The sequence below is a fragment of the Dreissena polymorpha genome, chromosome 11 (genome assembly GCF_020536995.1).
Source record: "Dreissena polymorpha isolate Duluth1 chromosome 11, UMN_Dpol_1.0, whole genome shotgun sequence".
Classification (NCBI taxonomy): domain Eukaryota; kingdom Metazoa; phylum Mollusca; class Bivalvia; order Myida; family Dreissenidae; genus Dreissena; species Dreissena polymorpha.
The window spans coordinates 79319133-79340219 of record NC_068365.1 but is presented as its reverse complement, the minus strand read 5'-3'; the positions used below and the strand labels follow the sequence as shown (position 1 = coordinate 79340219).

Below are 21087 nucleotides of genomic sequence, written 5' to 3'. Positions count from 1 at the left end.
AATGCTGCGAGACAAGCTCTTGCTGGTTTAATATTGATGGATTTATCTTTCTGTGACAAATGTTAGATTTTAAGACACAAACACTGCTTGATGTGAAATCGTAAATCGTATTATTGGATAATTTTCAAGTTGGACTGACAGTTCAATGCAAAGACTTGGTAGAACAAATAAATGATCCCTTCCCATGCTGAGGAAAACATTAAATTAAACTATTGGAAAGCAATTACTGTATTAAACTTTTATTTATACCGTTATATTGCCATCCCTGTCTCCCCTCCGTGAAGGTGTGTCCATAACCAATATTGGTTGCGACGATTACTTCTACAATTGTATGGTAGCGAAGATTAATTTTTCTATTGTCGGGTATCGTATTTTTACAATAACAGAAAGCAAACAAACAAATGCAAGCGTATATTCAAACGATTGGAATAGGTTAGCAACTCTTTTCTACAACAAGAATGATAATGCCACAAAGTTTTGCTCGTCCATGCCATCGTCTTCTTTAAAGAAACGATTGAACAAATTGCAAAACATTTCCCTTCAAATCATATTTGTAAAACTGTGTTTTGCGCCAATATTCCCGAAATTCCATAAGGCACGGAACGAACATGCAGATGTATTCTTCTTAGGTAGTATAAACATGTTCTACAAAAGACTTCAAACAAAGTTTTAATATAAATGTTCAAGAATCTTGGACTAGTTCTTTTCACAAAATTAATGGTTGTGCACTGGTATACCCTGTTCAACATGTCACAGTATTATGGAATTTTGAAATAACTTATCTCGAATGTCGTAAGTGTAATAAACTGAATTTTCAAAAGAATCTTGTAATGCATACCTAAAACACTTTTTATGGGATCAAATGCATTGTTTAAACTTTCTTTATCTTAAGCTCTAAACAACCATACACAAATCTAGGTTCCACTATAAATCTCAGTTGATTTTATTGTGTCTTGGGGTGGTGTTAATACTCTTTGACAAGCGACGGTCTGGGGCACCTATAACGGTTAAACCTTAACTGTTCTTAAATTTTAACGAACAATACTTAGATAACCTTGGCCATTTAGAATAATACACGAATAATACTCGGATAAATGCACGCAAACCTGGAGGGATGGGTGGGGTGCAAAAAATAGTATCATGACAAGCAGTCGGGTATATTTTATATTTCCTGGTATACAGGAAACAAAAGCCGTCCTGAGATCTCTGCACATTTTATAATGGTTTGAAAAGCATGATCATCAATGTCCACAAAGTTTTTGAAATAGTCGCCGTGTTTGTTGCAAGTTTTTTCCGATTTATGATTACAAATGCAACTTATTGCGATTTAATGATTTTCCACTTTCCCATGGAAGCTGAGGCACTCTAGTTATTCTAAAGGATCCCCGAAATAAAATAAAAATGAAGAATGTGTCAACTGATCATATTTGTTGTGGAAAATGCTTCTAAATTAATTAATCGGATGTTGAATTATCGTCAAGGGATTTTCTTGAAAACAATAACCCAAATGCGTGAACGAAATACTTCTTAGGTTAAGAGAGTGTGTCTCATTTTCCATGGCAGCTTAGTCAAATTACCCGCAACTCTAGTCCACAAGGTGCCCTAATGCTGGCAACTGAAAATACGTATTATGCAAAATGCTTCACCATCTAATAAATCGGATGTTGATGTCGTCAACGGATTTGCTTTCAAACAATTATCAATATTGATAATAATACGTCTTAATTTTTTCGCTAAGGATATTGTTCAAGAGTTGGCTGCTTTTTTTACCACAAAGTTATCATTTCTGTCAAGTGAGCATTGTTTTGGTCACAATTGTATGCAGATCTGTCGTTGCTTCTCTCTCTCAGACTTGTAAATTGATTTATATTCATCAATAATTAAACATCAAATTAGATGTGCATTTGAGTGGTCAAAAACTAGTAACGTGTATTAAAATACTGAAAAACAAACGAACTTAGTTGATTTATCTACAGACATGTATAAAGAAACATATGTTTATGTAATGTTTATATGAACGAGACTAAGGAATGCAAATGCATAATATATCCTCTCAATAAAACACGGTACGGCGTGTTCTTTAACAAAAAATGCCGTCATAACTACAGATGCTTGAAAGCAAGCATGCCCCCTTATTGACGCTAAGTCGTAAGTATGTGCTTTTGTACAGAGTTTTTATCAAATTTGATTCCCTATGAACTTTACCTGTATCAGTTTGACGTCATAATCAATAGGCGCTTTTCTTATTCCCCATGTTACCAACATAATAATTAAATGATCCAATCTTTTCTTGTTATCGTCCTGAAAATAACGTCATATTTCAGGCCCCCTTGAACTGGACCTTATCAACAGAACGTTAAAAAGCAATTATGTTTGTTAGTTGTGTGCATGTTTGTGACAATGTTTGAAAAGAAAAATCAAATTTACCAGAAACTCTGCGAATAGTGATTCCCATATCGTAATTGGTTAACGAATTGGATTCGTGTTTTGTTTATTTGTGTTCGTACCGCGATAAGATTTCTGAAAACTTCTCTGAGTTAACAAGCGATTTATCTGATAAGTATGTTTCGATGGGATCGTTTGATTTTTGGTAATCAGCATATATGGCAGTAATTGCTTCACTTAACAGCGTTCCAATATATGTATGACAATCAAATGTTCAGAAACAAATAAAATGAAAGAAATACAATTTTTATTAGCTTCAACAACAAAGAAGCAAACGTTTACAAAATTGACATGATCATCCATTTAATAAATTTTTGCAAAGAAAGACATAAAACAAGCCCGTCATTTATATATACGTTAACAACACAAATAGGTATTCGCCGTTGTAAAAACGATAAGAATAAACATTTCTCATTTATTAAACAACATGATCACATGATTATGAGATTTCCTCTTGTAGAAAACCATTAACATCCATAACTAACGAAATCGCGCGTTTCCAATCAATTAATTAAAAACGCATTTAAACAGGAATCCTAGAAGTCGTCCCTGTAAATCCATGTCACGAGATCTTTAAAAGCGGTCATGAAATCAATATTAAGAAAACTTAATGCAGTCAAAATGTTCTTTAGAAAAAGGCATTCATATACGTATTTTGCATTTAAGAGAATGTGAAAAAAATATAACTAACAAAGCCAGGATCATTCAGTTGAGTAAAAATAATGACATACACACATTCATTATAAATCTTTAAAGTATTATAACGTTATAGAACATGCAAAACAAAGTCAATCATGCGCTTTCAACGAATCAAAATGTACGTAAGGAAAAAATATTAATAACAACTGTAGCAGAAATTGTCAAGGAAATTAACGAGGTAATATTAAGCAGAAACATGGATGCTGTCGATATCACCACAGTAAAGAACTAACGGTTAATGAATTTAGTTTATTTTAAAACTACAATTAAATTATTGATAATTTTAACATCATATTTCTATGCAATTGTAAGATAGTTTAATCACACACACTCCTTGTAAGTTAAACCATTCGGAAATTGTATTAATGGGAAAATTTCACATGTGTGTAACAGTACAAAACACGCACTTGGCGGAACAAATAAATGATCCCTTCCCATGATGTGAACGATACAATTGAGAAGTGCCTTCTATGGTTATTCACATTTTGAAAAGTACTACGAATAGTATTGCGAGTGAATTATAATGAGTTTACTCATCCTGACTTGAATGCACGACCATGTACAAATTTTTACTTATTTTTGACCAAGTGTCAAACCTTGACAGTCATGGATTGTTTAAATCATTTGAGCAAATTTTCTTCGAAATCACATCATGCACAGATACGTACATGCAGTTGTATGGGTGCTTGTGTGGTATAGACAACATATATACAGATATCCAGATTCGACGGGTATTGTGTAGTCTGCAAAACAATTATAAACAGCAGAATGTATAAAGCGTGAAAAAGTTCTCTTAAGAAAATCAATGGTAGTGTATCAGAATACCTTGTCCAATCTGTCAAAATGTTATGGACTTTCGAGGGAAGAATGGAGTGCAAACCTATAGTTTCCATCAAGCATTCGGGTGAATTTGCCTTTTCCGCTTATTCAGGCAAAAGGGGTGTAAATTCTGCCGTCCTGAATTCGTTGCAAGTTTTGTACAAGATTGAAAATCATTGCCAACAATTTCCATAATTTATTGGAAATAGTTGCTTTATTTCTGGTCTGATCTTTCCGATTTATTCTCACAAAAACGAAATAATAGGGAATTATGCATATAAACTGACACATTTTTACAAACAATATCAAAATTCAGCATAATACGGTTTTATGATTTGGCTTATCCCAATGGAATCTAATACCCGCCACACGATTTGTTCACAAAGTTCCCCAAAGATTCAAGTAGGATACTTTAACAAAGTACAATTTGTGGTTTAACGATTTTTGGTCATAACCATGACGGCTAGGTCAAATTACCAGCTACTTAAGGCCACAAGGATTCCCATAATTCAATAAGAAGGAACAATTCTGTCAACAAAACATATTTATTATGCAAAATGCTTTACTTTCTAGTAAATCGGGTGTTGATTTATCGTCAAGAGATTTGCTCGAAAACATTTATCAATATACTTGCAAAAATACTAAGTGGTTTGAAATCAAATGTACGCAAAAAAGGCTTCTCTAAGGAAATTGTACATAATGTTCTAAGTTCTGTCAAATATGCATGTTTTAGTTACTATTGTAGGGAAGATCAGCCAATTTTGCTTTTTCTGAATATTAAACATTTGTGCAATTTCGGTAAAACCATTAAATTTCATTGACAACAATGTTTACTTACACTTTGACATTGTTTTGATTTCAAAATCATTTAGAAGTTAAGTATATATGCATGCACTTGCTTAAAAAACACAGGGACCTATACAAACAATATTGTTTGTATATGTCCCTGAAAAACAGTAACATAAACTTCATACACTTAACAAAAAAACTTAAATTTGATGTATCTACATACATGCATATAGCAACATATTTTCATGTCATGATAATAGGAGAATATATATTATGCACAAAATCACATTAATAAAACAGAGTGAGATATGTTCTTTTTTTAAATGTCATTATAACTTAAGATGTTAGTAAAGCATGCATTCCCACAAGTTGAAGTTAGGTCTTAATTAAATATGTTATATTTGAGATTTATTGTAATATTGCATCCCCTAAGACATTGAACTCTAACGGCCTGACGTCATAATCCATATGCGTTTTTCTTTTTATCAATACCCCGCATTCCAATTAAATTGATCATAGGTTAACCCGTTTCCTTATTATCGTCTCGAAAAGAATTTCCAGATTTAAACCGCTGTCAAATTAACCTTTGTTCTGTTTATCTCAAAATCAACTTACCTCATTAGTCACCATCATTTTAATTGACATCATAAAAGTACAAAGCGTTCTATAAATACCTCATGAAACGAAAATATTCATGGACAACCGACCTATCGAATGACCAACTAACAGAACGTTACATATACTCCCACTTCTTCAGAATCGGGCAAAACAATGAAGTAACAGTCTGCGAGTAATGTAAATCATTTTAACATTTACCTATAAGGTTTGACCTCTATCGCGCGTACAGAAGCTATGTGAAAGATATTCCCTTATTGATTTTCAACCGGATTGAATTCGTATGTTGTGTATTTTGTCGGTAAGTTATCATTTATGTGCTCATCGATAAGAGTGTTGAAAAAAAACACACAATTAAAACCTGTCTGAGGCAACAACCGCTTTGATACGTACATTTCATGTTTTGTGGGTGATGATCAGCATATATGTCAGTGATTGAAAAGCGTTCCGTTCCTATATATGTCTGGCACTCAAATATTCCGGAAAAAAATATTATAATAAATTAAATTTGTATAAGCTAGCATAACGTATTTACTAATAAAGCATTTAAGAGATGCAAGTTTGCCTACATTTATAAACTTGGCATGATCGTCATCTTTTTTCATAAAATAACTTTTTGCAAATACTAGTAACACCATAAACAAAATCCCGTCAATAACATATACATTAACAATACGAATGCACATTCGCCGTCATAACAACGATGGGAATAATCATTTCTCATTTATTAAACGACATGATCAAATGAGTTTGAGGTGTCCTCTGAAAGATAAGCTACATGTGACTATCAAAAACGCGCTTTCCTATCATTCAATGAAACAAAAGTTTTAACTGAATGACTGAAAGTCGTCCCTGAAAATGGATGCTCCAAGATGCTATGAACCAAGGACATTATCTTTTAAAGTTATCATGCAAAAAACGTGAGGCATTGAAATGTTCTTAAACAAATGTGGAATATCATTAACACACCGATTAATCATTCAAAAGAACGTGAAACAAATATGAATAACAAAACCAGGACCGCTCATCTGATTAAACTAATGTCATGTTCACACTTTTAATATATCTTTAGAGTATTAGGTTATATAAATGCGGAACAAAGTAAGGCATTGTCTTTTAACAATTCAAAATATAAAGAAAGAAAACGAATCAATTTCAAATGTAGCAGACACTCTCTAGGAACAGAAGAGTAATAGCAAGTAGAAACATGGATGTTATTATTATTTTTACAGATAAGCACCATCTGGGTTTTAGATCTAGCTTATAATAAAACTACAAATAACACATTCGTATGTTTATGTAACACTAATACTCACTATTTATTGTACAAACGCGGAAAAGCTTTTCCGTATCGCATTCCGAATTCAAGCTTTATTTTTAAAACATTCAAAAATTTAAGATGCACATTAAGAACTACAAAATTGTTCTCTATGGTGACGTTCCTGTGATATGTCTGAGACAAATTTCCCATGTGCGAGAACAAATGATTCTTTTTGTTAATAGAACAGTATTATTTTAGATTACACGAGATGTCTAGCCATCGCCCAAGCAAACTTTTTTAATTCCACAGAGTAAACTGTTAGATAAAATATAAACATTTGTATCTTATTAATACAAATATTTATGTCTGAAAATATGTTTATATGTTATCCTGATATTCTAGCTATTTTCTAAACATTTATGTGAAAGTCGTTAACTGTATATGGAGACCAAATTTCTCTTAACACTGCTAAATATGTTCTGTTTTGTAATTACAATGTTAAAAGAATATTTTTCTTGTGATGTAAACAGGTTGACAAATACACGTGTCATCTACATTTTCCACAAATAAACAGTCACAAAGATGAGTTTTATCACCTTTACCTACGTTTGTCAAAAGACAACCTTTTCTGAAAAAAGTGGACGAAATAATTTTACCCTAAGGAGTGGTCTCGACGTTAGCTACACACGTGGTACATGAAGCAAGACACTTATGATTGAAATGATGACAACAAATGTGCTTAATTTTTTCTAATATTTGCGAAGACTTTGCTGCTTAAAATAACTGTTGTATTTAGTTCAACTATAAACTTAACAATTATATCAAAATATTTTGGATAATTATCACACACGGTGTAGATGCATATCGGTGGCCTTTTTGTCAAAATGATGCCCCCCGTGCCAGAAAAGTGAGCCGATCAAGAGGCTTTCCGTGCCACAACGAAATCGAAAGTAGGCATTTTTTTAAGTAAAATTGATGAAAATTACTATGTAGCGTACATTGAATGTAAAGATTTGATCATAAAGATGATATTATATTTGACATATTACGGAAAAGCTATATTAAAATGTCAACAAAGTGGCATGTATGCACGATTGTTCCACCACCCTCGTCATCATTCCGTCTTCGATAGAGTTTGTGATAAGTGTTTGGACCTGCGGAATACTGTGAACCTGTAGCTGGATTTTTGCTTCAACTCATGGACCCGCTCTTTTTATGCACAAATGTGTTTACGGGTTTTAATTTTAGATTTTCTTACCTGTTTTGTGAATGTCGATCATCCATTTTTCTTGTTTACAACAGAGAGGCAGCCAATAATGAACAGAGAGGCAACATTTTGACAGAAAGGCCACCGATATGCATCTACTATGCTTAAATGGGTTAAGGCTTGGACACGATCATGCTGCTGTAGGGTTGCTTAGGTAGTATAAACAATACTTCATAGATATCCAGCCGTTTATAATGTAAACAATCTTCAAAAATCTTTCAAAATCGAAGTTAAAGAGGAGTAAACTAGTTCTCTTTACAAACAAAATGATAGTCTACTGGTATACGCTATTCAACATATTAAGGGATTTTGAAAAAAAAAGTTATCGTGCATGTCTTAAGTTTAATTAACAGAACATTATACAATTAAGTCGTTGCAAGTTATGACACATACCTCAAACTCTTGTTTATGGGATCAAAATACAACGTTAACGCCATTTTCTATCTTATGCTCTAAAATACCATACACACATCTAGGTTGTTCTTTTTCCACAATTTATTGGGAATAGTCGATCTGTTTGTTGCCTGGTCTTTCTTGTTTGTGCTCACAAGAAAGGACAATGAAGCAACATGAAAAATATACACACACATGCAGAGAAATAGAGAATAGCAATATCCAAATGCATCATATCACGTTTTATTACATTGCCCAATCCCATGGCAGATTAGTCAAAGCACCAGCCACTCTATTTATTCGAAAAGTTCACAAATTGAATAAGCTGGAAGAATGCTGTCAACTAATCATCTATGTTATGCAAAATTGTTCACTTTCTTATACACCGGATGATGAATTGTCGTCAAGAGATTTGATCGAGAACAGATATCCATAAACTTGAACATAATACTTTTTAAATAAAATCAAATGTACGCACAAATAGTTGTCTCTAAGGATGTTGTACCAGAGCCGGTCTCTATCATGTCTCATATGGGACCACAATTTTCCAACTAACGTCAAATTTGCATGTTTTGGTCACCACTTTCTGAAGATCTGATTGAATTTAGAGAAAATGCGCAATTTGTTACAAAGTGAAGCTCATTGAAAAGAAACTTTTATTGTTATTCAACAATCGTTTAAATACGAAGTTTATTTGAATGAAATTGCTTATAAATCAGTAAAATATACTTCAAACACTCAAACACAAGGACAATTGGAAATACTCTGATTTTTCAACGAACATGTACATAGCAGCATAAATCATTAAATGTTCATATGTAATAAAACTAAAGAATTATTAAGAAAATAATAATAATAAATTAATAACTAAATATTTCTGACAAATACAATTGAAGAATCTTAACATGTGTTCGCATGACTGCCACACCAAAGTGGTCATGCTTTCGAACCGACAGGAAATACCAAAATTAGGAATGTCTCGTTTATTTATTTCTATATGTAGAATATTTATTACAGAAATTCTTTTAAGCAAACAGCGCAGACCCTGATATGAGACGCCGGATAATGCCAATGTCCTTTTTTCTATACGCTAGGCATAAATGGGTTAAGACCGTGAACAGATTTCTGAGTTATATTGAAAAATTGTCGTACTCATAAAAAATCAGTATTTTTGCACAAATATTTACTGTAACAAATTGCTTTGAATACATGTGCTTCACACTTTATTACGTCTATTATTTCATTTGCGTATGCAAAAGTATGCCGACCACAAAAAATGAATAAAACATACTAAAGAAAGTCTAAAAGTTACTTCGTGATATATTATTCTGACCTTGTTAGACCATAAATAGAAAACAGACCAAGGGAAACAATCTACATAGGATATGACAGCACAGTCAGACAACAGTACAGCGTCCACCATTCTCCAAACAATTTATACAATAGTAATGTTTGTTGGTATTTTCATTTAGAATTCATTTGCAAAAGTTGTAATTTATAAAAGAATTTGTGTTTTGTCGTCTATTAACTGCATTTAATTGTTAACGTTTACCACAGGAAGATCCAAATAATTAAAGTTTTTTTATTAAATATATCACATATTACCTCCAACAAATAAGCCTTTTTCAGAAATGTATCACATATTCCCTCAAACAAATTAGCTAATGTCAGAAATGTATCACATATTCCCTCCAACAAATTTATGTAATGTGATTTTAAAACTTGCGCAAAATAAAATTTCCTATTTCAGTGACTATAGACAAGTTATTTGTATTTGTCATGGTTGGAAGGCAACATACTGGTATTCAATATATTCATGGTTAATTTGAAAAGTAAGAACGATTCTCAATATCTACTTTCTAAATATGACAGAAAACAGAACTCTTCATTTGAACTAAGTTGGTATACGAATTCGTCCTACTCTTTTCGTAAACACACATGTACAAAATTGTAAACAAACCATGTATGTAAACGGATTTATTAATACGAACGACACGTTTTAAAATTTGTAATTATTGAAAGATAAAAACTACTTAAAATATTCGACCGAGGACTTTCTTGAGCCTTTCCATGTTTCTAGTATTAGCTGCTATAAATATATGTTTTGCTTTGATACGAAGGCATAGATCTATGTTTCCCCTTTAAATAAACCTGGACTTGCATCAATTTAGTAATCCTGCCATGCAGCAAAGACAGGCCTGGTGGACTTTCTAAAGTTATCCCTTATTTGCAACTTAAACCTCGAACTTGTGATGCAAGAACTGTGAAATAAACGGATAATAAGCCTCCAGATAATTGATTTCTATTTAAATCGCATACGCACAAAAGCGGGTGTTGGTGTGTGCTTTTTATCGCTATGTTTTGACAAAGTCAAGATTAAAATACACAGAGAACATAACAACAGGTAACTTCAAAATCCAAGCTCCTTCGTTGTAGTCACAATATAATAGTTAATAGACGAGGAAATTAAATATATCCGTAAATAATTAGAGCGCATCATGGTAAAGTTCCCGTATAAAGACATCCTCATTGTCCTGTGTGATTGGAACGTAAAGGTTGGACTAGAAGTATACCAAGACTGTTCAGGGACAATTGGTGGATTTAGCTTGGGAGAAACCAGCGACCATGTTGAGACTTCTTGAGTCCCTCAGAAGCCACTTAGTCACCGTGGTCAACCCACTGCGACCACACAAACCGTCCAGAGCAGCCACCTGGAATTCTTCAAAATGGCAAGTTCACAACCAGATTAATTTCATACTGCCGCCGAAACGGTTATCATACTGGCGCATTCATCGGCCATGGCTAAGTGCTCACCACCATGCAGCTGAAGTTTAAGAGAAAGTGCATCACAAGGAACTATCCCATTAGATTTAACTTGAAGAAATTAAAAGATCCAGAGATAGCAGTGGCTTTTCAAGCACAGATAGGTGGCAAGTTTTCAGCCCTGAACATTTTATACAATGACATCCACACCAAAACCAATATCATCAAGGATGCCTTGCTGCCATCGCCCGAAAAAGGTTTTGGGAGAGACAGAAGAAAGAAAAAGCCATGGGTGACGAAATAATTGACCTATGTGACAAAAGAAAAGATCTAAGACATGAGAAGTACACAAGCCTGGACTCTATGGTAGATTACCAGAGAGCGAGCAGTGAGGTGAGGTAGACGATGACAGAATCCAAGTAGACGTGGATTGAGGAGCAATGTTTCAACATTGACAACGAGATGACAACATGCAGCAGTCAGAAGGCCGCCAGCACACTCAAAACCCTCACGAAGACCAATTTGTTCGAGGCAAGTGTTATAGTAGAAGCTGACGGGAATCTCTTGACCGAAAGTGTCTTTCTTCGCAGGCCTAAACAGGTTGACTGAATATTGCAGCGACTTTTACAACTACATCTTCCATCTGACATCAGTCTCATTCAGAACGATCCCAGATCAGAAGCGAGCGACGAAAGTCATACAAGAACTCTGCGGAAACGCCATCAGCGCAGTACTTTTAAAGCGGATATATACGATTTTTTATATATGTTTAATTGTAATATATTGATAAAATATGTTACAATAACACAAAATAGGCAAGAAAAATTATACATTAAAGCCGAATTTCATAAAATGCAGCAAAGACAAATTAGCGCCCCGAGCCGATAGTGACGTACATATTTTCCTACAATAACCGAAGCATTCGTCTTTGTATTAGGATCGGAGATAGTGTTCGTGTGTCGTATGAATAGATATCGTTGCAGGAATTCAAATAAACCGTTAAACTAAGTTTAGATGCACATCGTACATGTATGGTATACATGCTGGCGAATTCGGCTGTACAGCCGTTTTCAATTTCAGAATTAAATATCTGGCTTATTTCGCATTTTTCGACATGTGTTCTTCTTAACTTTTATTTTAATTTATATTGAAATATATATATAATAAGTTTTTTTACACAGTTTATATAAATTCATAAATATTTGACAAAATCGTATATACCCGCTTTAAATAACAGCAGGGGACTTCTTCGGGACATCAGTGGGGGTCCGTCACTGATGTCTGCGCTTTGCCTTCCTATTTTTCCTTCTCCTTGAGAAGATAATGCAAGAGAATTTCCATAACAACCACACCTCTATCTCCATCGATGGAAGGCTCATTTCCTATTTTAGATTCGCCGATGACATTAATCTCATTGTTGGTTCAAGCAGTGAACTTCAAGATTTCACCAACAGACTATATGAAAGAGAAGGGACATACGGGATGGAGGTCACCACGGAGAAGTCGATATGATGCTGAACATCTCGACCAATACCAGTGCAGACATCAACTTGAACGGCGCGAGGCTGGAAAAAGTTACCGGCTTCATGTACTTGGGAGTAACTGTCCAATGATGGTACCTGTACCGCCGATGTTCGTTCAAGAATTGCGATGGCCACACTGAGCAGGTTGAGGAAAAGCTGATCCATCAGCTTCCTCACAAAGTACAGGCTCTACTAGTCCCCCGTATTCTTCATCCTACTTGTTCTGCTTGTACGGGTTCAATACACACAAAGTGTTCATGCACTAGTCATAACTTGTATATGAAGCATAAAACCACAGAGTACGTCCGGAAAATGACCGCAACACGTGTTGGCCAACAAGAGTCCGTACTGGCGACCGTCAAACGACGATCGATTTGTATAGGTCCCTGGTTTGGCTACGTCACCACACACGACTCTTTGTGCGAGACTGGTCTCCATGGCACGCTAGCGGGAGGTCGCCGTCGAGGTGATGATTATAGTTTGGTTATTTATATTGACTCTTTAAGTGATTAAAATATACATTTGCTGAAGTGACTGACATAATTTCCTGCATATTGACTGTGCAGGGGACTGTAACGGTTTAAACAACTTTGAAAAAGCTTTCCTAATGCGTTATTTAAATTAATATTCTGAGCAATTGTTCATATTGATTTTTTTTAATGTGAGTGGATACGTCTGACATTCGTGAAATCGCTGTTCTTTAAATAATTAACATATGTTGATGAATTCGCATATTTATCATAGTGAGTGTTGTTCTTGCCGAACATTAGCCAAGATCTTTGAACAGTAAGCTCTTTGACAGGTTTGAAACGATTTAAAATCACGGTAATAATTGCAATTTTAGCCTTAAAAAGCGATGACTAGTAAACTAGTAAATTAAAACTGTGTGTGTAATCGCGCTAATTACTGCTCTTGATACAATTCATGACAATCATATGGGATGCCTCCGTGTGACGTAGCCTTTCTTTCCGCCACTTCTTACTATTATTTTATTTTGGTTACAAGTTTCATTTCGGTTCATTTAGTTGTTTACAAATGTCTGCCTTGTGAACGTAAACAATGAAATTTAACTAATGTGTTTGATTGATCTGTATCATTTTGTACGAATCTGAATAATGTGGATCTTCTATATGATACTTTGGATACACATTCTTGCACGACATCAAGTTGACATCACTTCCAACTCAAAATAAGCCTAAGGCAAATTGATTTGAAACATCATCAACACTTCATTTAATTCAACTAACATGAGCAAACGCAGTGAAGTTGGAGACAAAACTCCTTCTAGCAAGGTTGCAATATAAACCCAATCGTATTATAATTTGGCATGTTAAAATTGGCATAAATTGCATCTGTCGAATTCGGTGTCAATAATCAGTCATCATTTGAATTTGGTGTCAATCATCAGTCACCTGTTTTGGGCGACTGCAGATTGTTTGCACAAGAGCTCTATCCAATCAACTCATTGTTTTTTATAATTTTTCACTCAGTGTCTTTATAAACAAGACTAGATTGGTCATTGTTTGATCAGGTACTTCTTACATGTACCTCGGGTACTCTTAAGTATACTTACATGTAACCCAGGTACGGATAATATACTAAAACGTACCCGGGAATTTTAACACTAAATCGGTCGTTGTCAGCTTTTTTTTATAATAAATTATGTTCACATTTATGTCAATTGTCTGTTAAATGGCCTCTATATTATCGAAACTCATACTAAAAAAGCATGTTGATGAAGTTTTAAAAAAAAAAGAAGTTTGTTTACGATAAAGAATATCGTTTTACAGTTATCAGCAGCGCATTTTTACAACATCGGATTTTTGACAGGAACACAAGTCGGGTTCAGTCTAATATCAACAGGGTATGTTTAAGTACCTGGGGTACATGTATAAAGTATACTTAAGAGTACCCTGGGTACATGTAAGTAGTACCCAAGCCGACAATGACCAATGGAGCATTAATAAGTCTCAGTTTCTGTTTATTCGTTTGATAAAGATCCTTTTGTTACAACAACCAGTTACTTTAGATCTATTTGATATTTCTTAACATAAGAAAGATGAGTCAGAGACCGCATAATCGCGCCATTATACAATTACTATATCCCACATTTGATTCAGTTTCTAAAAATTGCAATAGAAACTTCGGGACATTTATAAGTCAGGAGCGTCAGGGACAACACCAAAAGCTGGCAGCAAGGCTGTGGTTCCTAAAGGCACAAGGAATGTGGTACCAAAGAGTATGCCAGGACCAGTTGCCATGACCAAGAAAGATGGAATGCTGGTTCCTGAAGGTAGAAAATTCATGACTTTCTCTTTCATATGCTTAATTATAGACTTCTCATCATTGGATAATTTCTTGTTAAAATATTTATATTTTTGGTAACAAGGTTTTTGCATCAAACCCCAAAAGATATCCACATTTCTTTTGTTATTGTACAATAATTATTTGTGAAAATTATCATTTCCAAAGGAGTGTGTTGCTGATATGTTGTATGTGACCATCGGGTGCAGCTATTTTCATTGTGAATTCAATAGTTAATCTTCCACCATGTTATATCTTCCCTTAATTTTTAAAATCTGTTTTTGTTTATAAGTGATTTAACTGCAACAAATTTATTCAGGTCACACTTAAGCAGTGATTTTTTTTGCTTTAGCTTTTACAGCCTGTGCCTCTTTGATTGGGAAAAATATGCGATAGCCCATGAAATCGGGAAAAATTACTTTGATGATTATAAATAACAGTATACCAAGTGTTTAAAAGTGCATGTTTAAATGCTTTCTAAAATTCATATTATAAAGTGGTAGGGAATTGAATTGCTGTATTATAATTGCTTTATAATAAACTCAATAAACCAATTATTGAGTTTATAAAAAAAACTTTATTTGAAAAGTTCGGACCATTTTTGGGGGGGAAATTTTGATCAGATTTTGGGGGAAAAATGTTTCTTTTTGCCTTTGGGAAACTGCATTTTTTTACTTTTTGCATTGGGAATAATCTGTATTAAGAGAGGCTGTAATTTGGGGCAAAAAAAATCACTGTAAAGGAAATTTAATGAAATAAAGAATAGTCCAATGTCTTTATATGGTTTACATGTGTTCAGGTTACACAATGAGGAAGATAGAGCCAGCCAAGAACTATGATGTTGAATCATTTGCTAGGGCAATGAACCCAGATTTTGCCCCAAGACTGAAGAAGCTATTTGAACCAGAGACAGAGGCAGCTGTGAAGGCTCAGCAAACAGGTCAGTACCAGTAGCAGTGATTTTCATGGATTAAATGTGGATTTTAGTGGCTTTTCTTTTTTTTTTCAATTTAACAAGCTTTCATGAACACACTTTAGTAATTTAGAAACGTGTATTCCTCTTTTTAACAATAACTTGTTGTTTTCCGCCCCCTGAGCAAATTTTCATGATACAAATTAATGCTGTGATTTTTCTATTAATTTGTGGTCTTTATACACAGGTATATACATTGGCTGGAGATTACCAGAGTATAAATTTGACTGCCAGCGAGTCAACGACATGTCCAAGTGTTTCTGCAGTCATTTGCTGGGGGAACATGCTCAGTACACAGGTAGCTCAAACAAAATTTAATATTTTGTCTAAATTCTAATTTTACACTGTCTGTTATTTCTATAACATGCTTTTAAAAATGGACAAGAATGTTCAATAGTAATTAATGTTGTTCACTTGACATGGATTATTGTATAGATGTTGTCTATTCTCTCAGAAAACAAAAAAAAAAAAAAGTATATGCAAAATACTACATGACATGAATGTACTCCAAATCCAGGCAAAAGTGTACGAGTCCCGTGTGTTCAGGGAGGGTGCAAATGCAAGGGTTTCGCCTGGGTTCCTTCACGACCTGAAGACGTTGGGGAGTTCTGGATGCAGCGGAGACGTGACTTTGACCCGTCCACCTGGCGTGCAAAATGTCGGTGCAAGCACACTCACGAGGAGCACGAGGCTGCAGGCATGAGGAGATGCAAGACAGGTTGGTGGTGAAATCTCACATTGGTATAAATGTCTGCTTTTAAAAAAGCTATTAAAAACTTGAACATTGTGGAATTACCAAGAATTTGTTGTCAACATTGACCTGTTTGTCATGAAATGGGACAACATGGCCAATTTTGCAAAATCTGTATTACCTGGTAGATGTTGAGTGAAGAATAATTTTATGAATATAATTTGTCAGTAAATAAATGGTGTTTAGTTTCAATATATTGACCTTTGAAAGAAAATTTTATATTATGTTTAGAACCTTGACAACTCATGCCAAAGAGGTAAGACCTCAGACATTTCTGATGAAAATTTCTGAGGTCTGGTATAATTTCCAAAACTGGCTGTCCTTGTGTCTGGTGTTTTAATGTTACAACATAGAAATTAAAAATAAGTTCCTGTAAAAAAAAAAAGATTTCATTTTACATACATTGAATATATAAAATTACAATTACCGGTAAATAGCACTATTTTTAACAAAACAGTCAATGTATTTGCGATTCCTTGTGGCGCAAGATAGATAAGGGTTTTTATTTGACTATGCTATCACAATACTGGAACTGTTTCCAGTATTTTGAGAAACATATATGGTTTGTGGGGATCCATTCAAACTTTTAACTTTCATTGAACTTGTCAATATGTAAAGCCAAATTTGCAATTTCATTCAAAGGCATATAACAAAGGTCATTCTAATTCTTTTGTGATATTGAGCTAAAACATTAAATATTTTTATCAAATATAATAAAGTAAATCTTCATTTCGTAATAATAAGTATTGCTTAACTGTTTGGATTGTGAAATTGAGATTTATACACTTGAAAATGGTATTTGCTTTTTATTTGATCAAAAAAGGTCCTATACTATCTGATAAGGTCTGTACAATTCTAGTTAAAGGACTTCAGGCCTGTATATTTATGTGGTCTGTGGCATGGGTTGATAATTGGAATTACAAAAGTTAAACTACATTCCAGCTGCAACTCACAACTGCCAATAGTTAATAAAAATATGCCCAATATGTTACTATTTATATTGAAAGTCACTTAGTACTTTGCACTTAGAGATTGAAAGTTATCCATACTAGTTTGCCAATTATTGTGAATGCCCATGAACAACTCGTGTTGCTAACTATAATAAGGTTTGATGTTAGTATAATTTGACTAATGACATTTCACTTCTGGATTTCAATATATATCAATAGTAAAATGTCACATGATTCTCAATTGTGTATACTTTAAGATACTTCTTAATGTTGCTGGAATGATCGTTCAACATTATTCATAAATTTTTCAAATAACCTTGATAGTTTCTTGTCATTAAAGGCATTAAACATGTAATCTTACAAGGCAGTTATGAAACATTATAAGAGATATATTGCTGAAGAAGTTATTTAAATAGCAATGAGCATGAAGATTGACATACCTTGCCTTCATTAATTAAAAAACAATTAAAGCAAGTATTCAGGAAAAGAAAAATCACAATTTATTCTGTCAAATATTTTCCAGTTTCTTTAATACAATTGATGATCCCTGACATAAATAAATCAAATATGTAAGTCATGTGAATCGAATTTTAATATGAGGATTGTCTGAAAAAACAGGGCTAAGTGCATGTGCGTTAACTTTTGGCCTTGATTAGCCTGTGTGCACAGGACCAATCAGGGATGAAACTTTCCCTTTAAATTGGATTTTTGAAAAGACTGCCTTTAAATGAAAAATACAAAAAATGTGAAAAGTTTCATCCCTAATTAGCCATGTTTTCCCACTGTGCTGCTCATATATAATATTAAAGTGTTTTATCAACATCCCTGCAGGTTGTGGCTGTGGCCATTTCAACTCCAACTTCCTGTGTGCAGCCTGTGACAAGCACTGGGAGGACCACGAGACGTTCTTTGAGACGGAGCAGGATAGGGTGCAAAAGGGGCTACCAGTCGGTACGAGTTCTAGAAGCTTTTGTAATGTTATTTTACAAAGAGGAGTACAAATGTCTCTAAACCATGTAAACTATTTGACACTGAATGCAAAAAATAAAATAGGCATGTATTAAGTCGAATTGTTATTTATTTAATATGAACTCAATACTCAATGGATTAAACCTTACAATTTACTTGAACCTGATCTAGTATTGTTGCTTGCAGGTGTGATAAAAAAATCACTGTGCTTTTTTCAGTATAGTATGTGCAAATGGTATCATGGAAAATTCTGGTCTTTAATGAAACATTTATGGAATTATTAGGAAATTTTTGTTTCAGAAGTATGTGTTTGATCTGTCATATTTCAATTTGTCTTGATACAAAAATAATTAAATTACAGAACCATTTCAGGACAGGGGTTCTCATTTACATTGGCTTGTCTTTTATTTAAGGCTTAATAAGACTTAAAAAATAAATTGTTCATTACCTTACACTGACACTTGATTGGTCATAGTTGGCTCAGGTACTACTTACATGTACCCTGGGTACGGTAAATATACTAAAATATACCTGGGAATTTTAACGCTAAAACGGTCATTGTCGGCTATTTTTTGTCCCCTACGGGTGAAACCGGAGGTGACTTATGGTTTGCACTCCGTCTGTCTGTCAGTCTGTCTGTCAGTCAGTCAGTACGTCACACTTTTCTGGATCCTGCGATAACTTTAAAAGTTCTTCATACTTTTTCATGAAACTTGAAACATGGATAGATGGCAATATGGAGATTATGCATGTCATTTCATTTTGTTCCTACGTCAAAAATTCTGGTTGCTACGGCAACAAATATATATAAAAAAAATTACTGACAATGGTGGAGTTTCACCGGTAGGGGACCATATTGCTTGGCAGTCTCTTGTTTTATTAATATGTTCACATTTATGTCAATTTTCTGTTAAATGGTCTCTATTTTATCGGAACTCATACTGAAAAAGCATGTTAATTCAGTTTTTGCAAACAAGAAGTTTGTTTAAGATAAATAATATCGTTTTACGGTAATCGGTAGCCCGGTTTATGACTTCGGATTTTGGGCGGGTACAGTCTATATCGACTGGTACGTTTAAGTATATTTACCATACCCGGGGTACATGTAAGTAGTACCCAAGTCAGAAATGACCAATCGAGCTACACTGACACAATAAATTCCATATGAGCCTTGCTCTGGTAAAATGGGATTTATTGCTTCATCAAAAAGTATCGTCCCAGATAAGCCCGTGCAGTCTGCACAGGATAACCATTGACAGGATTAGAGACGTAGATAACATCTCTGACAAAATTTTTGGCCTCAATGGAACTTTTTGTTTAAATGAGGTCTCTACTTAACAAAAATCCAGCCTAGGCAGAAAGAGTCCCTGATAAGAATGTGCAGACTGCACAGACTAATCTTGAAGGACACTACACACACATGCATTAAGCGCCATTTTCCCAATGCGAGACTCATGTACATCTCCAACAGGTGAGATGTACCTCCCGTTTGCTGAGATGCCCCACCTGAGGAACATTGCCCTGACAGGGGCCGAGGATGACGACTCCCGGTACCAGGCCCTCGTCCAGGGGGAGGGGTCCATACCCCGTAACCGTGCCATAGAGGCCCCCGGCAACAGCCAGGCCTTCCCAGCCCCCAGGGGTGGGGCAAGCAGTGGCTTCAAGCCTGTGTATGACTGAAAAGTACTCTGATGGTACGAGTTTGGATGTGTTGGTGAAAGTAAAATTATGTTAATGGTTGTTTTCATTGGTGGTGTAACGTTAACATTTCTGTGTTATATGATTGCAATTGGAAATGCCGGTGTTTTTAAATGATTGCAAATGTTAAAGTTCTTGTTGGTTTTGTTTTAATTAAGTTTTATTGATACATGTAGGTAGGGGATATACAATTACGTAGAGATAAAGATTGCAATCTGTATGGCTTATTGTTTAATATGGATAGATGGCAATATGGAGATTATGCACGTCATTTCATTTTGTTCCTACGTCAATAATTATGGTTGCTATGGCAACAAATAAAAAAAATAATATATAAAATCTGACAATGGTGGAGTTTTACCGGTAGGGGACCATATTGCTTGGCAATCTCTTGTTTTTATTTAAAAGACCCATATTTAAGTTATATTGAAAATTAATTAAAACCTATCTTAATGGCTCCTATTAGAAATTGTGTATGAATGTAACTTTCTAACTTAAAGTTTCTTTGGATCATTATTAGTTTCAGGTTTTAGTTTCAATGAAATTTAGATACAAGTATACTGTACATAATGTAGCATGCTGTAGACATTGATTTAGAATTGTATAGAATATTGAATATTGTGTAATTTAAATGTTGCTTACTCTAAAATTTAGGTGCTTAATACTGTTTATTGTGTTTGCATCATGTTATGAAAGTGACTAGTGTTTAATTAAAAGACTTAGACGGTGTAATACCACTGAAAAGCAGTATATATCTTGAGGCTGCAAATGCTTATTTGTGTAAAGCAGTTGGAAGGACCTAGTCTGAGATTTCAGTACTTTTGAAAAATATCATTCCAAGAATAAAGTACCAGGACTGTCATATTCA

General features: G+C 34.3%; 1 protein-coding gene across 2 annotated transcripts; it reads left to right on the top strand.

Moving 5' to 3' along the window:
* The first annotated feature begins 13597 nt into the window (after window positions 1–13597).
* LOC127850918 (protein FAM221B-like) lies at window positions 13598–20437 on the top strand. Of its 2 annotated transcripts, none has more exons than XM_052384320.1 (7): window positions 13598–13866; window positions 14735–14867; window positions 15678–15818; window positions 16039–16149; window positions 16369–16569; window positions 18384–18503; window positions 19993–20437. In XM_052384320.1, the coding sequence occupies exons 1-7, from the start codon at window positions 13822–13824 to the stop codon at window positions 20199–20201; spliced, it is 960 nt and encodes a 319-aa protein (XP_052240280.1). In that variant the 5' UTR covers window positions 13598–13821; the 3' UTR covers window positions 20202–20437. The 2 variants fall into 2 exon arrangements, with proteins under 2 accessions (XP_052240280.1, XP_052240279.1); XM_052384319.1 differs by having other exon boundaries at window positions 14714–14867.
* Window positions 20438–21087: the final 650 nt, after the last annotated feature.

Excerpts from the sequence above, each read along its gene's own strand:
- LOC127850918 (XM_052384319.1), top strand. The coding sequence starts at position 13,822 with ATGAGCAAACGCAGTGAAGTTGGAGACAAAACTCCTTCTAGCAAG. Across the intron at positions 14,868-15,677 it reads TGGAATGCTGGTTCCTGAAG|GTTACACAATGAGGAAGATA; the intron begins GTAGAAAATTCA and ends ACATGTGTTCAG. Across the intron at positions 15,819-16,038 it reads TGTGAAGGCTCAGCAAACAG|GTATATACATTGGCTGGAGA; the intron begins GTCAGTACCAGT and ends CTTTATACACAG.